Raw genomic sequence first — 20,050 nt, 5'->3', positions numbered from 1 at the left:
CTGCTACCACAATAAGGAAAGGACTGAATGGTGATATGAATTATCGAAAGTAACCCAAAGTTCTGTCTTTGTCATGTTAAAAATGAATATGATGAATTTTTTTCTTGCATGCTAATGGCTAAAGTAAATCATCCTATGACACTGGGCAATAGCACAGAGTAATAACACCACTGCATAATAATAAGAGCTGCAGTCCTTGAAGATTATTCATCTGCAGCAAAAGAAACATAAGATAAAAAGAGATAAAGGGAAGTGATCACACTCTTAGGTATTCCTGAAAGAACAGAGAGGTAAACTCTTGAATTCTAGCTTGTTATTTTACCAGGATTTCCTACGAAATAAGATAAAATTAGCCTATTATGTTCTGTTTCTTTTATTCAATGAATGAAATAAATATGAATACATCTTACATAGTTGCCACCTGACAAATAATGGATGTTAATTTCACTACTGCTAAAAGATGTTTAAAAGTGGATATTAAAAAATGCATGAGCATACAGAAATAAAACTGTGATCATTTTATTGGGCTATTCCTGTGCCACTTAGAGAAAACAACAATCTTTAAAAGCAGTTATTAAGGTCTGCAAGAATTATGGAGTGCTATATAAGCCATCTGCTGAGATTATCTATAGAAAATCTTTGCAGATCCTTTAGCAATCACCTCCATGTTTCCACCAGCTGCATTAATAACTGAATAACCGAAACTAAATTTTGAACATGCAGATGAAATAAAGTTAATTTCTGAATCAGAGCCCATATTGTGGGCTTCATACTTACTGAGAAGTCTTACTAGCACTAGTGTGGGACTACTGTAAATAACGGGGTTTATGTGGCCAAGGAAGGACATTATCTAAAAGTATCTAAAAGTGGAAGCATGAAAAGTGACAGAAGGTGTAGTAACAAGAAATATAGGAATGGAGTTTTGATCCAGAAATTTATTGGCAATTTGCCTTTTTTATGTGATGCCTATGTGCGCTGGTTTGAGAGCAAGTTGATTTTCTTCAGGTGGTTAGGTACTTTTCTTTTTCGTAGCTAGCACGGTCATTTTGAGAACAAGAAGATAACACCCCAGGACAGAGTTATCATTTTTCTTCAAGTAATTTTCCAGTGTCTTAGAGTTGGAACAAAGAGAACGTAAGAGCTTACTGGTGTCTTAGTTGTTGTCTGGGAGCCAAGGCCTGTTCTGAGCTCTGTGCCTGCAGGTGTGAGGAGCGAGGAAGGGAGGCAGGCATGGGGCAGAGCTTGACTGACATCCAGGGTGATCACTGACAATATGCCGTCCCATTAGCGTCATGCTTCGTATTTAATGAGAGTTGGGTTTTCCAGCTAGAGAGACATAGACGCAGACCCGTTCTGGTTCTGCTCCATTCTGGTTGAGTTCCATTTGAGAGTTCCTTTAGTTTGGCCTTTCGCCATCCTGCTGTTTGCAGTGGCCTTTCGGCCTTTCGGCCTTTCAGCCTTTTTCTCTTTTTTCTCTCTCTCTCTGGGATCAGCCATTCGGGACCAGGGTGCTCTCCCTCTTCTCAGGACTGGCTACTCAGCTGCTCTCGACCCACAATTTCTCCCTTCCCTCTTGATTTTCTCCCCTATTTGGGGAACAGGGGGAGTGAGTGAGTAGCTGTTGTGGTTGTGATTGCTAGCTCAGGTTAAACCAGGACACTATGCCTTGTCATCCCCTATTTAAGACTGTGTCCCTCCTACCCCCACTGAACAATCCAAACTTACACTATATTTAAATTTCGTTTGGTTGATTAAAGAAAAAAAAGTTATCCACGTACAGCTTCCTTCTTAAGATATTGGAATTAGCATGTGGTTAGAGATCAGCTTGGTACCGTTTGTTTATAATGTAAATAGATGAGCATTTTGCAGGGTAGCTATGGGTAGCTTTGCAATTTAACCAAAACCATCAGATTATAATTTTGTTAGTATTTGTCTGTGCATTTGTTTGAAAAGATGTGTGTGTAGATGTACCAATTCTGAGTGCACAAAAAATAGACCACTAGGTCCATATATTTACGTATGCAATCCTTTTGTCTGGAATTGCAAGTAAACTCTTGTTGCACTAGAAACTCCTGAAAAGGCAAAAAAAAGGGCAGCTCTTGCCCAAGTGAGGTCATAATGTAAAATATTGACCAAATGTTCAAGAGAGATGTTCTGGGGAGTATCAGAGTTTTCTATGACACAGTAAGATCTGGAAAGGCTAATTGTTCTGACTGTGATAATGGAGTTTTTAGAAGACATATGGGAATGTAGCAACTGTTTTTTATTTTTGAACTTACAATCTTGCCTTAAAAAAGAGTTTATGTTTCAGAGCAGGCTATCATTGTCTCTGTAAGGTCAGTTATCCTTCTCGTCGTGGAACTAGTTTCTAATAAAAAGAAATCCAGAGTAATATTTTAAAAATCTTTGAGAAGTCGTTGCAGAGGCTGACCACCTTTTCTTTTGCATGGTATTAGGGGATACCAAAGGAAAAATACAAGCATTTTATTTAAGAGGATATGTGGGGTTTTTCTCAGATATACATTTTTGCTTCTCCAATAACCATTTCAGCTATCGTAAGTTCCGTATTACTTTTGAAATGGTATATGTTGTCAGTCTTGATGTTAGACTTGCAGAGCATTTCCTAGGACAGTCTTTCTGAAGCCAGCATGTATTCTCTGTTTACTTTCTCAAGCCAGCATGTATTCTCTGCTTCTGTGTGTGATTCCTAATACAAATAATCTACATCTTTGTCAAGATTCAATACTTTATTAATAATTACAGTTTACTAAAAAGACAGCCTCTTTTCAGACAGAGCAGGTGATCCAGGTTATATTTCTGAAATCAAAATGTGAATTTGGCTTTTTTTGATGTACAGTGAACTGGAGGCAAGTCTTTTCTGTCTTCTTCTGTTTGCCTTGGTTTGTTTTTAGAGCAGATTTGCATTTAGGACCCAAGACTATTTCATTAGGTTTTTCCTGAGAATGCACTTTCACTGAACGTGTCATAAACCAAATTATAATTTGAAAAAAAAAAAACCAACACCAACCAAACTGTTGTCACTCTGTGAAAGGAATAAAAGCTTTCATAGGCAGGTCTCTCGTATTCGTGTTTCTAAGAAACCTAAGAAAATTGTTAAGATCCATTTGTCTGCAAGTTATAAAAAGCATACTTGGTGGAGGCATGCCACAAAATCTTTATGTGGTCAAAGCTTTGTAGAATGAAATATATCTTATAATTCCAAAACTCTCCTAGAAAAATGAGGAGATTACTGGATTTAAATCCTCAGGATGAAAGGATGATATATCTGTAATGTGTTTGCTATTGCATGTATTTCATGAGCTGGCAAAATAGCTGGAAAAAGTATTTGCTAATTAGATGACAGAGAAGGGGATGTCCCCTGAAGTTAGTATTCGCATTATCAGTTGCAAATAATAATGCACGGCTGAAGCTTAAAGCATCAATTTTAGTAAACTTCCTATATTTTCAAAAATTCCTACTGCAGTGTCATTACTTTCTTCACAAAAATGGAGCAGATGATGGATTATTCCTTTTTCATCTCTGTAGAAATGAATAACTGTGGAAAACATTTTGATATTTCCATGGCTTGAAGCATCAGTGCCCACAGAGTAAAATGTGCCCTTTTCAGCAAAATCTTTAATTGTTTTCTCTGGTGAAACAAGTAATGTATTGTTGGTAATGCACAAAACTCCCTCCTGCCCCCAGGTTATCATTTTATCTATGAGTGCTTGGAGAACTGCAATAATTAATTTGCTGTCAGAAGTGATGTATATGAATAATACTATGGTGTGATTTTTGTTCTTTCAGCAGCAACCTTGAAAAACAATTTTCCTTGTTTTCTGCATTTTCACATTTTCACACATCTTTCTAGAGTTTTTTATTCTTGAAAGCTGTACTGGAATTATTTTTATGATTGGCCTGTAGCATGCTGTCTTGCATCTTACTATCCACCATAAAGAACTGAGAAGCTGCTTCTGCATAAATTATGTGAAACTTTATGCAGTTACTCCTAGTTTTGCTGAGCCATGCAACACAATTTCTCTTTGTGGAAAGCAAAGGGCTCTTTTTTCTTTGTAGGAGGTTCATCTTGAATTATTGATGGAATAATGTTGTCACAGATACAGTTATGATCCATTTAGGGATGTAACTCAACTAGACTAAAATACATACTTAAATTCAGTCCTGCATGTGAGCACTCTGCCTCTTCTGCATTGTAGCCTGGGCTAGCAGACCTTGGATATTGCACTCCGCAGTAAATAGGAGGGATAAAAATGCCTTTAGGAAACAACAAGGTAATCGTGTCAGGTATATAAAACAGGCTACAGCTACACTGGAAATATATTCTAATCTGCCTTTCTTTGCATTTCTGTAGCAGTTGAACTGATTTCTATACGAAGTTTAGAAGGAACTTCATAATCTCTTGGTACTGAATTTAAGATGCTGAATAAAAACTATTGTTGTTTGAGATTAGAAGTGTACAAATTTATCTCAAGAAAGTGGTTTGAAAAAATGAATCGACCTGCAGCAAACACAGCACAGATTCATGCAATCCATAATTGCTTGGGGAAGGAGACCACTCAAAATATTTCTGTCATTCCCACTTCTTTGCCTCTGTCTAACTGAAGTCTTTACTTGTGAAGTAGTTGTCTGTTTTGGGAATTGATGCAACTCCTCTCTTGGTTTCTTTGTGATTTGATTTGGTTTGTTTTCTGTGAGAGGTTCCTCAGTCTTCTGAAGCTTGAGCTCACATCAAGGGTGTTGCTCCATGTTGTGTTACGTGGCTCAAAGCCTGACTCCCCTGGTGTTCCCAGCAGTGCAGTGTGCACCAGCTGTCTGCTGCAATGAAAATTTCTGCCTGGCACCTTACTCTATTTATGGGCTGTTGAACCTAGATTAAAATTTCCAGAAAACTCTAGAATGGCCTCTGCTGAGAAGGTCTAGGCTCTGCCAGAAAAAGATGCCTTCTGAGCTGATGTATTTCTCACTGAAGTATGCAGTTAAATATAACGCCAGCCATACAATGGAAGAGCTAGCTCAGTGAATAGTCACTAAAAAGCCCTTTTAGAATTTTTTTTCCTATGTGAAATCCTTACCTGGATGAAAAGTGCAAAGTAAAGAAGAAGCAGCCAAGAACAATTTTTTTTTTCATTTTTAGTCTCAAATACAAAACCACAATATTGACTTTTTTCAGATATGCAAGTCAGTGCAGTCTTACAATAGCACAATAGAAGAACCTTGTTTAATCAGTTTTTGTTCAAAGGCTGTTCTTTTAGTCTGACTTCTGTACTAGAAACACGGCTTAATCACAGGTACATTGCTCAGTGCAAAGGCTTGAAGGATTGATTGAGCCTTGCTCTTAAAGATGAAACACCAAATGAGGAGATGTCCTGAAAATAGCACATGGGAGGGTCAGACTAAAGCATTTTAGCATCGTTTTATGCCTCCTTCTGTGCATAATGCATAAACAGTTATTTTTAATGATTTTTGGGCCACTAGTCATGAGAAAAATAAATTCAATTTGAAACAAGGAAATAGAGCAAGTAAATGCTATCCAGATTTTTGCCTAGAGCTTTATCTTTTGTTACTTCTCTTTTCAAACTGCATATTCTTTATATCACATCATTTTCTAGCCCATCTTACTTTACGGATTTTTCTGAAAGGATCACAATATGATTTGCCTTTTTATAGGTATATTCAAGAAGATAACATCATGAAGATATTTGACATGTTTTGAGTTTTCTGTAGGAATGGGCATTAAAATAAGACTACAATTAAAGTAACCCCATTTTTAAAATGGAATTTGTTATTTTTTTCCAACTTACTGATTTTTCATCTAACAGTAAACAAAACAGTTGAACAATGCATTTTTTTCTTGCATAAGCTGTAGGAGATGGACATTTGCCCAGAGAAAAGCTGGACCAGAGTAGGACATCATAGGCCCTTTAGCATTGGTGATTAATTGCCCTTCTGACAGCAATTGCCTCTGCTGGCAAGAGGGTTTGTGAAAGCACTCCCTGCTCTGCTCAAGCAAAATTAGCTGTGTTTGCTTAAGCAATTTCAATAGGTGTCTTGAGTTAGTAGGGACTGGAGCGTACTGAGGAGCGTGAGGGTGCAAGTGCTTCCTTACTTACAGGATGAGACACTTCTGCACGCCTGCTTCCAAGGCACTAGGTGCTAGGACAGACGTGGTTTGAGGACTGAGTTTTCTTCTGTCTCTCCAGTTGAGGCTCTTACACTTTGTGTAAATGAGTGTGCACTGTGGCAGTGCTTGGTAAGAGCCAGTGGGTGGAGCTGAGTGTAAACAGTTTAAAAAGAGAGATTGGCCTTCTTGGAGGTTACCATACAACACTCTGGTCTTTCACAATGAGTTGGAGAGGGCCTGACCGTGGGTTTCTGTAACAACCCTAGCCATGGGCTCACAAAGGCTTCCACCTCCAATTCAAGACTTGGAAAAGCTTGGAAGTGTTCAAGACGTTAAACATCGCAAGTTGGGGAGGTGACTGAGTTTGACAGTTCCCGCAAAACTTTGGAATGAGCTAGAGCTCTGCATAAACCCACAATGTCAGAAATACAGGAACCTGTGAAAAACTGCGGCAGCTCTGCAAGATAGGGAAGGGTTCTTGATGAGGCAAGACACTGAGCAACCAAACGTGACTTCAAAATTGACCCCATTTTGAGCAGGAGGCCTCGACTAGATGACCACCAGCATCCCCTTCCAGTCCGAATTACTCTGAGCCTCTGTGATTCTTGCTGTATCTAGATGCTAGTTCGGACACTGTGTAGACATAGGTTAATCATGGTCACTGTGTTCCAATTCTGTTCGTTTGTGTTTGTGTTATTGTAGTGGCGAGTACCGTAACAGTCACAACTGGTAGAAGTCACGAGGAATCTAAATAGACATTTTTGTGAATTTGAAGCAAATCGAGTAAATTTTCTAAGACTTCAGTTTCCATGTTTAGTGGCATATAAAACTGAGCAGACTGCTATTACTTTTTGCCATGAACACTGATATTTCTTCTGGGACAATTCCAGCAAGTAAGATAGTTCTTTGGGATGGGGTGTGAGGTTTTGTATTACCAAGCTATATCCTCATCCTTCATTCCTCTTACCCATCTCAAGAATTTGCTGTAATCTCAGTTTTCTCTGTTTATAAACACGATGTGCAAAAAAGTTTCATCACAGTTTTCCGGTAGCGGAAACTAGACTTGTCATGGCTGCTACAGAGAAGTTCATGCCCTGTGACTCAGAAAGGAGAAGTTGATAGGGATTTTGTTTTAATTTTCTTGTATTTCATCTTGGCTTTCCTTTGACTTCTTTCTATGGTCAGTGAATTTTGAGCCTATAAATAGTTCAGAGTCTGAAATTACTGGAATCACAGTGGCTTCACTAGCTAGTCTACATGAGTGCTGGAGGGCACCAACCTTGATTCCTCAAGATGTTCTTTTATCTAAGAAATAAAATTGTCTTGGAGAATGCCTGCCCTCCATCTAAGGGCTACTTCTCCAAGAAAGTTAAATGGAGACCTAAAGGTTTTTGTGGTGGAATTGTGTAGCACTTTGTTCAAAGGATTTGGGGGCCAGATTTATTAGTGTAGGTAGGTGGTGCAGCTCTGTTGAAGACTATATACTAAGATTGACGGGCTCGTATCTTCACTATAAAAATGAGTTACTAGGTTGTAAATAGTATTTTTAATATTTCAACAGTTTATTATGAAACAATAGGTGTTAGTGCACACATCCATGCAGACATGCAGTGTGAGAGTGCCCTGATATCTTGATCTGTAATTTGAGAGGTACATGAACAAAGACTTTTCTGCATAGACTCCAGTTGCATGGATTTTATTTCTTCAGTGCAGATGCTGGTTTTGACAATTGTTTATCTGTGAGTGACAGGATATTAACATCTCTTTGATTAAAAAAAACCCCACAAATAAAAAGGGTGTACCACTGCCAGGTATCTTAACTTATCCAAGGGCAGATGGAGAGTGTTTGTTGTCTACTAATAAAGAGGAACCATGCAAATCCAAATTGTGCCGTTAGCTGTTGGCTTTGTGACTGAGAGATGAGATGTGAAACTAGAGGAAGTAGGAAGTTGGCAGTTGTACATTGGTGGCTGAGTGTCTGCTATTACACTGTGGATGCCAAGTCAGAAATTGAGGCTGTGAAATGTTAATAGGTTTGCTAGGAAGTGGGTGAGCATTCTGGCTTAGTTGATGAAGATGGTGAAAAATGAAAAAGTGTCAGATGGAGAGGTTAGTTAGACAGACAGATTTGTGTTTAATCGCCTCGCCATTACTGACTCTGAAATGGTAATTCGGCTTCTTTCATAAAAATCTCAAAAATTAGTAAGTGTGGGTTTTAATTAAATGTTCTTTTCAGCCTGCAACTTATTAAATTTATTGTTTCCAAGAAGTCATAGCAACCATTTTATGCTAAACAATTAATTAAGGAATTTTATGCTAACTTCATAGAAGCACCTTCACAATTTTAATCAACATAAGTCGTCCAGAACTAAGGGTATATTTCAAATGCAGCTATTGATGCGAAGAAGAAATAGTACCTTGAATTTGTTGAAATTAATTCTATATGTGGTATTTCTGCTTATTTCAACAGGTGACTGAGCTAGAGTGTGTGAGCAGTCAAGCCAATGCAGTCCACACACATAAAACAGAATTAAACCAGACAATACAGGAGTTAGAGGCTACACTGAAGAAAAAAGAAGAGGTATTTGCTACTATTTATTCTTGGATTTTCTGTTGTGTCATTTCTAAAGACTTTTGATATTAAGCTTGTGATGGCTGGTAAATCCTGCGTTATTTCTTACAGATGATACAAAGTAAAATTTTCTTCCGCTTCTTTGAAATTATTAACATTTTTCTGTGTATACAATTATACCAGTCCAGTATAGGGCTGGGCATCTGAACAACAAAAAGGTGTATCATGTTTTCCTGTTTGCTTTTACCAAGCATCTCTATTTGCAAAAGTCGTAAGTGGTTTCCACAGAGCAGTCATCACACTGCTGCAGGCCAAATTCACTAAGAAGGGAAGCTCTCGTAAACGTGCTTTTGGGTTTGGAACAAGTAATAGACCAATGCCTTTTTCAGGCCAATCTGTTTTTCAGGCTGTGTTAATACAGCTGACTTTTATGACCCCCCTAAGATCAGCCCTTTCCTTAAACATATTCCAAGCCCAGAACCTGAAACCTGATGATATTTTTTGTGCCATTTTCCCTGGGATGGACCAGCAGCAAGAAAATAAAAGGAACTGGAGTAACACCTGCGCTGGCATGGGTCTTGGGGAAAGCAGATTTTTGCCACAGAATGATCAAGAATCGCCCATTTATGGATGGGAAAAGAGAGGTGGAAGGAGCTGCATGTGAAGGATTATTTGCCCCATGTAAGACCGGATCGTTCGAGCCCTTCATGACACGTGCCGTGGGCGCTGGTGTGCGTGTTCGGAAGGAGTTGCAGGGTCCTGCCTCCAGTGGAGCAGTTTTCAGGTGTTTCCAAGGAGGATACAGGAGAGGCACAGTAGTTACAGAATATTCTCCCAAAATGGAACAAAGCCTTTTACAAACTCCCTCATACTTAGGAGACTAGCCTCAGCTTGATAATGTGTCCCATTTTGGTGCCCATCCACTTTTGAATTCTGCTGAGCTGTTGGCTGCAAAGAAATCTTCCCAAAAGTAGTTCAGGGAAGTTAATATGCCCTTCCGGGGAAAAGTATTTAATAGGTTTAAGTTTGATACCTTTTAGTTTCATTAGCTGTTTTTATTCTTGTCTCCTGAAAGTAAGCTAAGAAAAAGTTTCTCTTCCATTCATTATTTTATCTATATTTATTATTTTAATACCTTATTACTTTCTTCTTGCTAAATTAAAGATACCATTTCTTTTAGACTCACTTTTATCAGAAAACAATGGTCAAAGCAGGCAATTTTTTGATGCTTAACCCTGCTGCTAGTGGCAGAACAAGCAGCTCACAGATGAAAGTTGGATTTTTCTGTTGAAAAAATGGAGAGGGGTAGATTCTAATAGAATTTAAAGTATAAAATTGTTTCTCTAATTACAGGACCCTTAATTTTCCAGGAAAAAAATATTTCAGATCTTTTGTGTGGGAGAGGAAAACTTTCATTTCTTTTTAAGAAGTGAATGCTTATCTGTAGTGTTGTTTATTCACAGTGGAATTGCTGTTTAGGGACCGTGATTCAGGAGCATTGAGATTGGGGCTTAAACTTCATGTGCTGTGATGGGCAGTGGCCAACTGCCAGTTTTGGTATCATTGCAAAGGCTTGCTCAGGAGAAGAGGCGATATCCCGCTCCCCTGCACTGAGGCCAAGCCAGGTAACACATTGCTAGCAAGGTTATTTCTTCTCCCTTAGGAAATAGAAGGATTGAAACAAGAAATCAACAATGCCAGAGAGCTCCAGGCACAGAGGGATTCTCTGACCCAGAAGCTACAGGTGAGCTATCTTAATTTAGGTGAGCATCATCTTAATTTAGAGAGAAGGGAAAAATAATCATCGTGTGAGCAGTTCACATCACCAACTTGCACTGCCTTCACTGGAGATGCCAGATAAATACGTAAGTTAGACCACATTGCAAAATGGTGGGTGGGGTGATCCTTAGGAATTTGTATAAAAAGTTCCACCTGCTGCAAGTTGCTATTTTACCCGAGGGAGCACACCCAAATTTCGTTTACAAGTCCACAGAGTACTGTCAGGCTAGCAGAAGTCCTGCACTGATACATGTCCTGGGCAGTTGTGGTCTCATTCTCACTGCAGTATCTTCCTGGAGGTCTTGTGTGCCATGGAAAATGTCAGGCTGTGTATCGTTGGGTTGGAATGAGTTTGTGTTCAGCTTTTAAATGTGCCCTGAGGAAGCAACGGTCAAAGTGTTCTTGCGTAGTACAGAGTTTAAAAACACACTTTGACATTTCATTGGAATTATTTAGAATTATTTTGGTTTTATTGTTGTTTTTTTTTTCTGGGTTGTTTCTTTACTATATGTAAAGCCAGATACCTCAGCCCACCAGAGTCGGTGTGGCCTCAGTATACCCTCCCTTGCCACATCTGAGCTCCTCTCTGTCACTGGGCTGACCAGCCAGCACATATGCTCTGTTTTGTAACCTGCCTTTGGAGTGAGGCTGACCCAAAGCTTAAGAGAGTTAAACTCTGAATTCAGAGTTCTGATGGGACTGGCAACTCAGGCATTAAATAGCTCCAAATCCAAAGCACTGAAAGGTGACCCTCGCTGTTCTGTGGTTCGACCCAAATCACACTGAAAGCAAGTCCCATCAGACTAGCAGCAGCTTAAAAATCACTAAGCAGGTATTCTTTGAAATGCATTACTTGAATTGGAACTTCCTTGAATCTCATTTTAACCTACAGAATAGCCACATAAGACCAAAATGAGTTTATTCATTTTTCCCATTCCTAAGTCAAATTATCTGGAAGAAGTATGTTATTTCTTTAAAGAATCTTTAAAGATTGTTTTGAACGTACCTGAACTTGCCTGTTCCGCTATTCCAGAAATTGTTGCTGGCTTTAGGCTGAAAGCGGGAGTTGGCAGCTGAAAAAGTGGTTATCTGAAAGACTCAAAAGGGAGATTATAATGAAAGTTGGAAATTGTTCTAGCAGTAGAATATGCAATAATTTGAGGGTAAGATCATATGAAAAGTGAAAGTGAGCCAGGAATTAGCTATCCTTAGCAAGCAGAATTCTGAGAGACTAGTAAGAGATGAAAGATTAGAAAATGCTAAGCTTTTATTAAAATTTGTACTTTATAAAGTCAGCATCTTCCTTTTGGTATATTTATATCTTTAGTAACCAAATGGATATGTTGTGTATGTATGTCCATACATCATAATGTAGGTGATCAGTTTCTGAAAATAGTTCTGTATGATTCTATTCAAGTAAATTTAAAACTCACGATCTGAGTTAAAATTTGTCTTTCTTAAGCTTAATGCTTATTACTGACCTGATGCAGCCCACCCAAAAGACCTTGAGCCTTTGCTTTGCTATAATCGTCCTGTTTTGATTATACTGGCCTTTTCTGAGCCACTTTACCCCAATCTGTGATGTCAGTGAAATGCTGTTTTCTTCTGTAGCTCCAGACCAACCATCTCACATCTATTAATTTCCTTGATTCATCAAATGTTTTCAGGGTGATTGTCTCCAGGGTCCGTATCTGTTCATCTCACTCTTTCTGCTGCTTTATTTTTTCCCTCTTGTGCTTAAAAATGGATTATATAACTCTAAAATATTTTGGAATATAGCCTGTATGAAAAATGCTATACAAAGAAATTACTGTGTCGAGGTGTATTGCATTTCTGACAAACTTGTGTCAGGGAATGAATTAGAAATCCATCATTGGCAAATTCCAGTGAAGAGCAGTATGTTATCACTGTGAAAGGTAAGTATCGGGGCACTTGTTACTTAATAATTTCATTAGCAATTTAGAGAAGATATATCAATTAGTCATGACCAGTGTAACTCTCACAGTAAGTCAGGATATCTTTATTACTGTGGCTGATTCCTAAGTATAGCTGTTGCATACAGTTTGAATATTTTGTTTGGATCCTTGCACTGAATTCCACAAAAGATTATTTTGGTGCAAACAACAAACATAACTTGTTAATAATTTATTTCTTTTCTAAAATGAAGCAATGCATCAGGAATGATTGTGCCCACTGTAAGAAGAGCTTGAAAAAACAGTGTAAAATACACCTTGCAAAGGGCCTGAATATATAATATCAGAAGAGTTAGTTTATTGTTAGATGAGATTAACTGCAAATAAAGTGAGATGACAGAACTAGAACAGATTACGTTACATGGACACCCCTTCTTCCAATCAAGAAGCAACAGTTTTGAGGTAGATTGATTTGTAAGAGGAAACTGCACATTAGCTAGACATGAACTTGTAATGCGATACTATTGCAAAAATAATTAATCCTAATCAAGGGTAAATATGTGTAAGGATCAAATGTAAAATTTGGGAATAAGCAGAAATTAAAAGCAACAGTTCCTGGCATATTTCAGGTAGTTCTACTTCCCATACATTATTAAATATGTTAAGCATAAGTTAGGGAAAATAAAACAGGAGGAAGTGTGGGAGAAAGTAAATCTGAGGAAATGTTTGGGAAGCTAAATGTATATGGATTAGGAAAGAGATGTCAAAAATGGAATATAAATAAAATATGGAAGCTGGAATTTTAAACAAAAGAAGGGAGCTTTTCTGATTTGAAGAGATAGAGGGCAAGGAGTAGTAATGGAAAGTTCGCCTTTTGCTGAATATGGATGGAAGTTCCTACGGCCAACATAAAGCTTTCAGTTTTACCTGGGTGCTCCCACCCTAACAGCTCACAGCAGAACAATTCCTCAGTTTAAGGGCATCTGAGGAGGGCCTGAAAGATGATCTTCAGTACTAGATACAAGCCAATGGGATGCTCTTCAGGCCCAGATTTCATGAAATAAAACCATTAATGTACCCATGGATTTGTTCCAAAGTGGTCCCTTTCATCGCAGGCTTGCCTCCTTATAGAAATCAGTTATCTCTGGGCTAAGAGCAGTGGCAAGGAGACCTTCTAGTGTACACACATCTGTTGAGTAGAAGAAAAGCAGTGACAGGAGAAGTAGGATGCATGAGCAAACATGGAGAAACAGCCATGGGTTTTGAGTGAGCTAAACAAAGGACTGTGTCATTCCTGCAGAGCTGAGAGGCCCTTGAATTTCCCTTTTTGTCCTGTACTGCAGTTACTTGGCCTCAGAGGGCCTTGAACCCGTGCAGTCACTACACCACGTAGTACTTGCCAGTACTCGGCTTGGAGGGCAGGAGTAGTCTTAATGAAGGAGAGCCTTCAGAGGGTATTGCTGTGTTATTATCGGTTAGCTTGTCCATTTATAGCAGTGGTGGGGTATCTAATCACTACATAAGCATGTGTGTATTTTAATTTACATTGTTTCTACAAATACTCTTTTCAGTTAGCTTTCTTTAATCCGTTGGCAACTATATCGTTCAGTGTTAAACAGATTAAACTACTTCTCCTCTTCGTCCCAGCAGCAAGGGGTGATTCCTGCTCTCAGCTGTGATGTTCAAGACCAGTGCCCAAAGCTCTGTAATTTTTAACTTGCCCATTTACAAACACGAAGTAAGGCAGATATTCCAGTTCAGCCTGGACATAACCCTTGGCTGCGCAAGAAACCTCAACTGTTAGGAGGTCAGGTTCCTCATGCTCTGCCTTCTCCACCCGCCGTGCTGCAGGGGTTCCCATAGCTCTGCCCTGCTGCAGGGGCTGGGAGCCGAAACTGGCAGTGGCCACATGCCCCCATCCCTCTTCTGGCCAGGGATGCAGTGGCTGGTGGAGCCGCCAGACCCCTCACAGGTGGAAACGTGTCTTGGGCCATGGACTTTGACACAAGGCTGACATTTTATATCTGTTACTCTTGACTGCCCACATACATGTTCTGCATGGATCAGGTTGTTTATTGTGGTTAGCTGAGATCTCTCCAATGTATAAACATGAGTACATTTGTCAGCTTTGAGGGAGACAGAAGAACCGTAATGAAAACAGTGGGGAGGAGGGCGGGCAGAGGAGTCGTGGTGCCGGGAGCAATGCCTGCTGCCAAACCTCCCTGCTATGGCTGTGTGGAACTAGGTGCTGTAAAAACTCAGGGCGGGCCCATTAAAGCTTTGTGACACAAAGCCTCCGCAAAGGGAGGCAGTGCTGAAACAACGTTAATGTATGTGAAAATGGATTCACGATGCTTTTTTCCAGAGAACGCTTCCACAGGGTGTATGAAGTACACTGCCTCTATTCTGCCTTTGAAAGTTTTTCATAACTGAAATTATGAAGTTTAGAATGAATTCGTGAGATGTGCAATGAACGTGACAAATAACAGTACGCTACTCCAGACCCGCACGACTGTCACACCAGTAGTTTGACAGAAGAGAGAGGGCACCGGCTCTGCCCAAAGCTCAGCAGCCGTGGCCCCGTCCCCTGCCCGGCGCCAGCCGAGCTGTGGGGGTCCCGCGGGCTGGTGCCAGGGGTTTCTCCTCCTCACCACCCAGTGCTGAGCTGGCTGAGGTCGGGTCCCCTCAGCTGCCTGTACCCCGTCACTGCTCAGTCCTCCCAGCGCTGTGTGGGAAGGGACCATCCCCGCGGCCGGTGGCCCCCCCAGCCCCGCTGTCCGCCCTGGGGTGGGAGCTCTGGGCACCCTGCAGCGAGACACCACATGCAGCTTGCGCTCGCTGGTTTAACTTCCTTACAGTCAGTGTCACCTCAACAGCTGTCTTGCTAGTTGATGTTTCTGCCCTAGTTTTCAGGGTGAAAAGGCCTGTAATGTGGGACAGGAGTAAGGTAGTACTCCTCCGTCCAGGAAGCTGTGTTCTGGATGAGCTTCTGTGTGAGGCCATTTAATGGGGACTGTGTCCTTGAGCAATTCGTGTAGGTTAAATCAGGGAGTACTCGAACTTAAGTAAACCTTCGAGAAGCTGTTTTCACTAGGTGGCACGTCTCTGAATGATACAAGCAATAACTTACCTGAGTAAGTAAACCAGATCCGTTGTACACTGGCTAGATTTTGCCCCTCTCCAAAAGTTTCTGTCCTTCAGATGAATTACTGGAAAAATGGAGGACGTGGTGGTACACACGCAATCGTAGTAACAATTTTAAGTTCTGGTTTTGGCTTAGTGGAAAATTTAAAGTGTCGCAAATGGTTTTAAAAAGCAGTTGACAAAAATAGCAGAGGAATACCAGCAGGAGGTTAGACTGCTTTCTGTTTGCAGACAAGACATTAACATGTTATGTATTTTCTCTGAAGGAAGTAGAAATTCGAAACAAAGACCTGGAAGGCCAGCTGTCTGATCTAGAGCAACGTCTGGAGAAAAGTCAGAATGAGCAAGAAGCTTTTCGCAATAACTTGAAGACACTTTTAGAAATTCTTGATGGAAAAATATTTGAACTAACAGAGCTACGAGATAACTTGGCCAAGCTAATAGAATGCAGCTAAAGAAAATGGGATTTCAGTGCCAATCAGCTTAAAGATGCACTGTCTCTCTTCATAGGACTATGTTGGGCTCTGCATCAAAGTTGCACAAAATTAGAAAACGCTCCTCTGAGAGGGCTCGTTTTAAATTTGAGTCATATTTCATTGTAAAATTTAGAATTCAGCTTGTAGCTAGTTGAAGAAAAAAAAATGAACAAAAAAACTTGAATTACAAATTACCTCCTTGTACATTATTGGCCATAGATAACTTGAAAGATATTAACAGTAATTGAATGCAATCCTTTTCTAATTACCAGTGATGGAAGAATTAGCAGTGTCCCAGGTCACATCCCCTTTTTGTGATAGACACAATATAGGTTATCTGCTGTTTTATTTATTTAAGATATTTAATTGCTGTGTTTTGTGCAAGAACTTGGTGATGACAGCCCTGTGTTTTGTTGTTCTTAATAATTTCTCAGGATACTTTGCACTGTGGCAAAGCAGTGCCATTACCAATTTATTCTTGCCAGGAGTGAGAGAGAATTGCATCTTTAATTGAAAAAAAGTTACTATAACTGCTTGTATAAAGTTCTTCCTTTTGGGGTTTTTTTGGTTGGTTGGTTGGTGGTTTTTTGGGGTTTTTTTTAATATATATACATATATCTACTGGAAGATACCGTATCTCTTTATGGAGCTTACTCTGGTGTTCTACAATATTGTCCAATGTAAGGTTTACTTTTTCATATGAATTCCATGTAATTACAGTGAGATACGGTCTTCCACTTAACTATATTTTGAAACCAACCAATGATGGAAGGTGAGTCCCCCCCAAAAAAAAGAAAAAAAAAAAAAAAAGAAAAAGAAAAAAGGGCAAAAAAACCCTGAGAATTTTAAATGTAAAATTTGACGTGCACAGATAACAAGGAATAGCCAGTTGTTTGTTTTCTGGCCTTGATACATATATTGAATATGTATGTTCAATTAACTGTTAACCTGTTCTGCAGGAAACGTTTTCAGAATGTCACATGAATTTCAGGTTTTGTGAATAATGGCTTATGGGGAGCGCTGTTTTATTACAGATTGTGTTAAGGGCATAGAGCTATTGCAAGGGATTACTTGTACACTGAACTTGTCCAGCCAAGAAAGCTATTTCTATAAGTTTTGTTGTCATAGCAAATTGAAATGGAGACATGTTTACTCTTTTATGGGTCTTCATATCACATCTTTATTGAAACTACACCAGGCAATATTCTGAACTGTTAACTAAATGTTTAAAAACAGGAATTTGAATTCAATTATCCTCAGTGAGCAGGTTTTAAAATTGTTTTGATGTAATTTTAACAGACTTTTGGCAGACACACATTTCTTTATATAATAGATTTATTTAAAAAAAAAACCTCTTTGAAAGGTAAGCCAAGTGTCATGTGTCTTGCATCAAAGTACATTCTTGCCATAAATTGCTTGTAATGTTGAAGAGGGCTTTTTTAAAATGTATGAATGAATGTCTGACTTTAAAGTCATAAGATGCACGGACCTTTGTTTGCTCCCCAAATTAATTTGAATGTTAAACATGAAATCTAGCTGCTTATTAAATTTGTACAACACTATTTTCTTCACTTAGAGACTGCTATTCAAAACTAGAAAAGTTTGTTTTCATGTGTGTACTGTGTGTATATAACACATAATACACACAGGTTCTCATTTATATTAGAAATATGTGCTTTATTTCTATAATACCATTTTTTTTCTTTACCAGTGATTTATCAGGTCTCCCCTGACTAGTCAGGAAAACGGTTTAGATCAAAAGCTAAACCCTCATGTATTATATGGTATGTAATATACACAGTGTTTAAGTTTTCTCCATATTTTAGCGTATTTTCTCACTTATTTTATTAAAGGGGCGGGGGGGGAGCTTGGTTCAGCGTGCTACTGGTTGAAAACTTTGTGGTGAGCTACATGTTTTTCATTCAGTGGATTTTAAATGGTGGTGTGTGTATCTTCATCAGGTCCAGATGAGCAGATACGACAAGTTTTTAATTTACATGGGGATGTTTGGGCCTGATTCTCCTGTCACTTCAGCTGCTGTAAACCAGATGTGTCCCTGATGTGATGTCAGCAACATTCACTTGGCATAACATCTGTGGAAGTGCAAGCAGAGTCCGGCCTGTTAATGCTCAATGGACATAATAAAGATGAAGAAAATAAAAACACAGAAAGTTGATGATGGAATAAATGTAATATTATTTTTAATGATATTATTATTGACATTTTTAAATATATGATGTCATTTACATGTGGGAAAATAGTGGACAGAAATATTTCCACTTAAATTTTGTGAATATGTGTGGTACATGAGTATTTCTATGTATACGTACACACACATATGTATATACAGAACATGGAAAAATTTAGATGTGCACATTTTTAATATTTTCCTATTTAAATTAAATTTAAAATTGGAAATGGATATTTGAGAATTTCTTTTCTCATAGAGTAGATACACTTCATTTCTCTTTTAAAATAATACAATTGCTGATGGCTGCACCTTTGAATTCCCAAATAGCTGTCAAACAAAAATATGGGATAAGGTGGACATAAGTGCACATATAAATAAAATCCTATTGCTAAGACTATTTTTAATGTTTATGTACAGTGGTTGAGTGTTTAGATATTGTGACCTAAAGTTCATACTTAGGTGGCTATACCTACTATAGCCTCTCCACTTCTGCTTTAAGATAAAAGTTGCCTATTTGGAACATTACTTTCCCAGAGACAGGTATTACACATCATGTCTATCTTTAATGAAACTATGGGAAGATGTATAGGAAAAAACGGTGTTGAGTACTGTAAGTATGACCATGAACTTGCACTGGAGGGGAGAGCAGTCACATCGTGTATAACTTGTTATATGGCAACTACTGTCTTGTAAAAAAGAAAAAAAAGGCAAAAAGAATTACCAAAAACCTAACAGAAATACCCAACCAAAACAAAACACAAAACAAAACAAACAAACAAAAAAAGAAAATGAAAACAAAAAATACAGGTTTTTATTTTGAAATACACTTGCTGTTCTCTGGAGAATGTACTTTTACTCTTTTTTTTTTTTCTTGAATCTTTTTCAAGTATGTGCAAGTGATAGCAGCAGCTACCTTAATCTTTCAGGTGCTACTGGATTTTGCATTAGGGTGTTATGTTGTGAAATCCTGACTTTGACATAAAAGATTTTTGTAAGTATATCCCCGTCTGGATAGTTAGTTTTTGGAATGTCTTGTTCATAATCCATATGCCTCAATGATCTAGAAATTGCATTTTTCTATGTGGACAAAGTAAAACATGTGAATTAATCTGTCTGTTACAGACTGGGGATTCCTTTTCCTGGCTAATAAATCCAGGAAAGAGGAGAACAAAATGAACTGATAATGCAGAAATGCTGTTATAAGGTCTCTAAGAAAATACATTTTCAGGTAAAATATAAATAAATAAAGGGCTAAACCAGATGTAACACAAACAAGTATTGTTTAATGCTATTGGTGGCATTGCCAGGATAATGCCTTTAAAGAAAACCCTGCAAGAATCAACAATGTATCAATTAAAGATGAATGTTTTGGGATGTGTCTTTTCAGTTGTCAGTTGTGAAAGGTTTCTGATATCTGATTGCTTTTCTACCAGTTAGGAATTAACTTCAGGTTTACCTTCAGTGAGAGGCTAAACCTCAATTCTTCTGCCATCTTTTATATTCTGTACTGAAGCGGCTACTGAATGGCACTTTGTGAAAACCGCATTCAAAAGTCAAAATCAAAACCTTTTTCAGAAATACCGCATGGAGAGAGGAATGGAAAACTGTTGCAGACCTTAATTCTCTTGCAGAACTGGGGATATCAGTAAAAGCTGTCAGTAAAAGCACTTAATTTGGTTGATCACAGAATCTTGGATCTTGAAGCCAAAGATAAATCTGATTAGAGATGAGGTCTGGATGTCAAAAAGCAACTAAAAAAAAAGGACCATCCAGAAACTCCATCCAAACACAGAGAGTTCAGTCGCAGTAACTGGACATGCCAGCTAAGTGCGC

At 38.7% G+C, this 20,050-nt stretch overlaps 1 protein-coding gene across 3 annotated transcripts in view; it reads left to right on the top strand.

Moving 5' to 3' along the window:
• Positions 1 to 19,591, top strand: part of HOMER1 (homer scaffold protein 1) — a 93,616-nt gene extending 74,025 nt beyond the window's left edge. For 2 of the 3 annotated variants that reach the window (XM_065657248.1, XM_065657246.1), the window contains exons 7-9: positions 8,613 to 8,723; positions 10,378 to 10,458; positions 15,817 to 18,080. In XM_065657248.1, the coding sequence (XP_065513320.1) occupies positions 8,613 to 8,723; positions 10,378 to 10,458; positions 15,817 to 16,005 (381 nt within the window). In that variant the 3' untranslated portion in view covers positions 16,006 to 18,080. Of the gene's footprint in view, positions 1 to 8,612; positions 8,724 to 10,377; positions 10,459 to 15,816 lie in introns of all 3 variants that reach the window. The other variant, XM_065657249.1, reaches the window with a different exon arrangement.
• Positions 19,592 to 20,050: the final 459 nt, after the last annotated feature.

Source organism: Caloenas nicobarica, chromosome Z, assembly GCF_036013445.1.
Source record: "Caloenas nicobarica isolate bCalNic1 chromosome Z, bCalNic1.hap1, whole genome shotgun sequence".
Taxonomy (NCBI): domain Eukaryota; kingdom Metazoa; phylum Chordata; class Aves; order Columbiformes; family Columbidae; genus Caloenas; species Caloenas nicobarica.
This window is presented reverse-complemented; position numbering and strand designations above follow the sequence as displayed.